Source organism: Crassostrea angulata, chromosome 10, assembly GCF_025612915.1.
Source record: "Crassostrea angulata isolate pt1a10 chromosome 10, ASM2561291v2, whole genome shotgun sequence".
In the NCBI taxonomy this organism is placed as follows: domain Eukaryota; kingdom Metazoa; phylum Mollusca; class Bivalvia; order Ostreida; family Ostreidae; genus Magallana; species Magallana angulata.
This window is the reverse complement of record NC_069120.1, coordinates 15,382,501-15,386,608: the sequence shown is the minus strand read 5'-3', so window position 1 is coordinate 15,386,608 and position 4,108 is coordinate 15,382,501. Positions and strand designations below refer to the sequence as shown.

The window sequence follows — 4,108 nt, the reverse complement described above, 5'->3', positions numbered from 1 at the left end:
AATCCTTTGTACTTCCGGTTACATTTGCCTTCTCGATTATCATTAAGATTTTTGTTTTGATAAATAACCTGTTGCTTCGTCAATAGGCCTATTTTTTTCGAAAGGTAAGTCTTTTTATAGGATTTTCCCACAAATACTATATCTTATGTCGCATGTAACACTGTATGAGAACTCGCTACATGGAGTTTCAGATCTTGCCTCAATCGCGATGCGTGTTTATGTACATAAACATTGTAAACTTTAACAAAATGTAGTTTATATTGGAAATTTTCTAAGAGGTTGATAAAAAAGTGCACTTTTACTTGGTACTTAATAGTCCTTTATTGAATTAGCTTTTTTTCCAGCATTTTGTGTAAAAATCTGTACTTTATAGATTGATATGTTGATGTTCTATACTATAATCTGTCCCAAGTTTTTGCTTCCACCACTTTTTTCTCCATATTTCGATAATCATAAAAACCTTTGTCTCCAAATTATGTTCATACATTAGAATGGAAAAATTCAAGGTTTTTTTGTTTTGAAATACACCCTCTACCGCTTCAGGTTTCAATACACAACCAAAAATAGAAATTCTATGGGGCGTTAAATATGCACATGTATCGAATATCGTATCATCTATGTATAATGATGATGTAATGATGTATCATTGTATGTAAGTAATATAACCCCCTCCCACAATAATGCAATATATTTATATAATAAGAGATAAATATGTTTTACCTTAAATTTATGAAATCAAAATGCACAAGATTGTTGAATTTTATGTATCAGAATATCTTTCTCTTCAGTAAGTATCAATATTTGTAGTATATTTAGTCTTTGTGACATCATAAACCCGTGGTAAGTGTATTCACAATTAAGGTCGATGCATGCTCAAATATATACGGTAATTTTGTGTGATCACTCATAGAATTCGGGTTATGATAATATACATATATGAATATGTGACATCTGCATCCACTGAATTTATTTGTATTGGTTCAAATAGAAAATTTCCCAAATTTCAACTGATGGAATTATAACCTTGCTATTTTTTTTCTAATTACTGGGTATTTAAAAAAATGTCAAAGAACTCTCTCAATTAATGCAACATCAATGTTAAACATGACCACACTGCAAAGTCGATAGGAAAAAATTTGAAACATCATTGGGCAATTCAGTTACATAAATGACAACTCGTAAATGTATGGAATGTATTGCAAAACCTTTTGACACAAGGGTCTTTACCCCATCATGCCAAAAGGTTTTGTGTTACGTTCCATAAATGCTCTTATGTCTTCACGTAACTATAGCAGACATACCAGTATATATAATACTGGTATATAATATTGTATCTTATAAAGTTTTATGTCATATGATTTTATAACTATAAATAATTCGAATTAAAATCACAGCATATCCTACAATATCTAATGATGATGACCTTTTATTATATTACCTGATGTTTTATAATAGAGAATTTTTTTGCTATTGAATATTTCAAGAGAATGTTTTAAGAAATTAATTAAGTTGAAAAGTTTAAAACTAGTGCACATCATTGTGGGAATCGCTGGTGAGGAGAACCAGTGACAGAGAGTGCTAAAACAATACATGTTTATTTCCCATCTTTGATCTTTGAGACATAAAGCAATGAATATTACATTTGATATTTGTTACCTGTTGATTTATGTAAGGGGAATAACTCTTTGAAAAGTGAAATTGGAAAAGGGATGGAACTTTTACATGGTTTTCTTACTGTATGAATTTTAGCATTTTATGGTTAAAAACTATGAAAAACATAATTATACATGTATGAGGATATTTATTGTTGAATGATTTCATATGTCACAATGTGCTAGACAGAAAGATTGTTCGCATTTCACAAAGACCAACATGTTATTTTCTGAGAACTTTCTAATAATTAGTCAAAGTAATTATCAAAGAAAATCAGTTTCCATGACAATCTCTACCTCATGTAAGGCACATACTTAAGATTGAAGCACTCAGAAGTGGATCTTATTAGGTGCTAATGAGTGAGACAATCACAGTTAGCATAGAATTAACAACGTAATAAACCTTTTGATAATTAAATTGAAATATCTCATATATTATACAAAGAAACAAATGTGTTCAGAAGAATATTGAGATAAATCAAGATGTATCATTTTTCCAGCTTCTATAAAACAACTGTAGATGGATTGACCAGAAACCTGTACATAAAGCCGTTCAAGATGTATGACATGCCAACTAGCCTGCAGGAGTGCTGCATTGACTTCATCAGTGACCATCTGCAGGATCTGTGCACTGCCTCGGCCACAGAGAACACAAGCATTAAGAAGCTTGCCTTCAAAGACCCCGACATCTTCTTCCATGGCGAGCTGTCTGAACAGCTGCTGCAGACCCTCTGTGAAAAGGGTAAACTGACTGACGAAACCCTGAGTCTATTCGATCCCAATGTGACAAACTTAAAGAGGGTGTCCATCAGAGATGCTCAGCTTTCGGCAAAAGGTTTGAGGATTTTGAAAAGTCATAAAATTTCTGAACTGGAGATCATTGGACTTCGAACAGCCACTGTGAATGATGTCATTGGATGTCTGGGAGAGTGGACTCTGTCCAATCTGAAGTCCCTAAATGTCAATAACAGCACGTTCGTGAACAGTACAAAGTTCTGTGTAGTTGTGTCATTATCCAAACTGCACAATCTTCAGAGTTTGAATGTTAGCAACACAGAATTTAATAAACATGGACTTGAAATTATTGTGGAAGACCTTCCTTGCCTTGTGAATCTGGATATATCCAGTACCCAGATACTGGACATATCCCCCCTAAGGAAATGCAAGGACCGCCTGAAATCTCTATCTATGTACAATCTAGTGGCCTCCAATCAGGACGATGTGGTTCCTGTATTGTGTGAATTGACAAAGTTGGTTCATTTGGATGTGTCGGAGGATTCCTCAATGCAGCCGTTCGTCAATGTCAACTCCGGGAAGTTCGCTATCATTAACCTCCTCCTTAGACCCCGATGCCTTCCCAACCTTACCTCCTTGGATATTTCGGGGAAAGATGGTGCCAATGAAGATGTTCTCAGGTATGTCTTTTTTAGTTATGAAATTTTTGTTTTATCCCCATCTTAGATTTCATAAGATATTAATAAACATTTGAGTGTGTCAATTTTTCAAATTCAAGTACTACTGTAGTCAATTTTGCAATGATTAGAGTCATCATGGGGGCTAGGATGGTTTTGAAATCATGTTTCCTGCTGCCTTTATTTGTGGAGAAAGTTTCACATAACAGAATTTATCTACTTATTAAATTTCATGTGTGTAGAAAATGTTTTATCAAATTTCATGAAATAACCTGGTATTTCAATCTTTGTTGCAGGGAATATGTGAGTTGTCACAGCAAGCTGAACTTCCTAGGTTTGGCTCTAACAGAGTACTGTGAATATTCAATGTTCACCAACGACCAGAGTCCAGACTTCATCGGAACCATGACTGTGAGTACTGTATGGTCCCAGTTGTTTCCACATACTAGTACACAGAGTAGATTTACAGGCAAACACTTATCCTTATTTTTCATATTCAGGTCAGCGGAGAAGCCGACGAGAGGCAGATTATGGAGGCCCTGAGAAGATATGTCAGCCGGTGTGTTTATGTCCAGAAGTCCCTGTACACATTGTTTCGCTTGACACAAGTCATGTTGAAGCCCAGAGAAGATATCATAAAGGTAGATTAAACCTGTCTTAGAATATTGCTCATCAGTTGCTTTGTGCTTTAATTGGCCTGCTAGTGTTAACATGGGTGAATCTTTGCTAATTCTATATACCGATATCTAAAAAAAAAAATTAATTTTTAGTTGGTGCTGCCAGCCATGAAGAGCCACCCCAAACAGTTGGGGGTGCAGATGGCAGCTACCGCCTGCCTGTACAACCTGTCTAAGGGAGAGGTGGGAGCCAAGGTCCACCCCGCCTGTCTCACCAGGATTGTCAACTTGACCCTCCTAGCCATGGAGAACTTCCCCAACCATCAGCAGGTTAGTGAGTGAATAGTGACAGGCTGTATCATTGACCACCATTGTGTCCAGTAAAATTTACTGATACATGTATATGATCATTGATCTGCTAGGGCCT

At 35.6% G+C, this 4,108-nt stretch overlaps 1 protein-coding gene across 1 annotated transcript in view; it reads left to right on the top strand.

Moving 5' to 3' along the window:
• Positions 1–4,108, top strand: part of LOC128166776 (protein zyg-11 homolog B-like) — a 13,288-nt gene continuing 9,180 nt past the window's right edge. Inside the window, exons 1-5 of the mRNA XM_052832146.1 lie at positions 1–104; positions 2,153–3,067; positions 3,361–3,475; positions 3,565–3,705; positions 3,835–4,011. Coding sequence (XP_052688106.1) covers positions 2,211–3,067; positions 3,361–3,475; positions 3,565–3,705; positions 3,835–4,011 — 1,290 coding nt within the window. The 5' untranslated portion in view covers positions 1–104; positions 2,153–2,210. The remainder of the gene's footprint in view (positions 105–2,152; positions 3,068–3,360; positions 3,476–3,564; positions 3,706–3,834; positions 4,012–4,108) is intronic.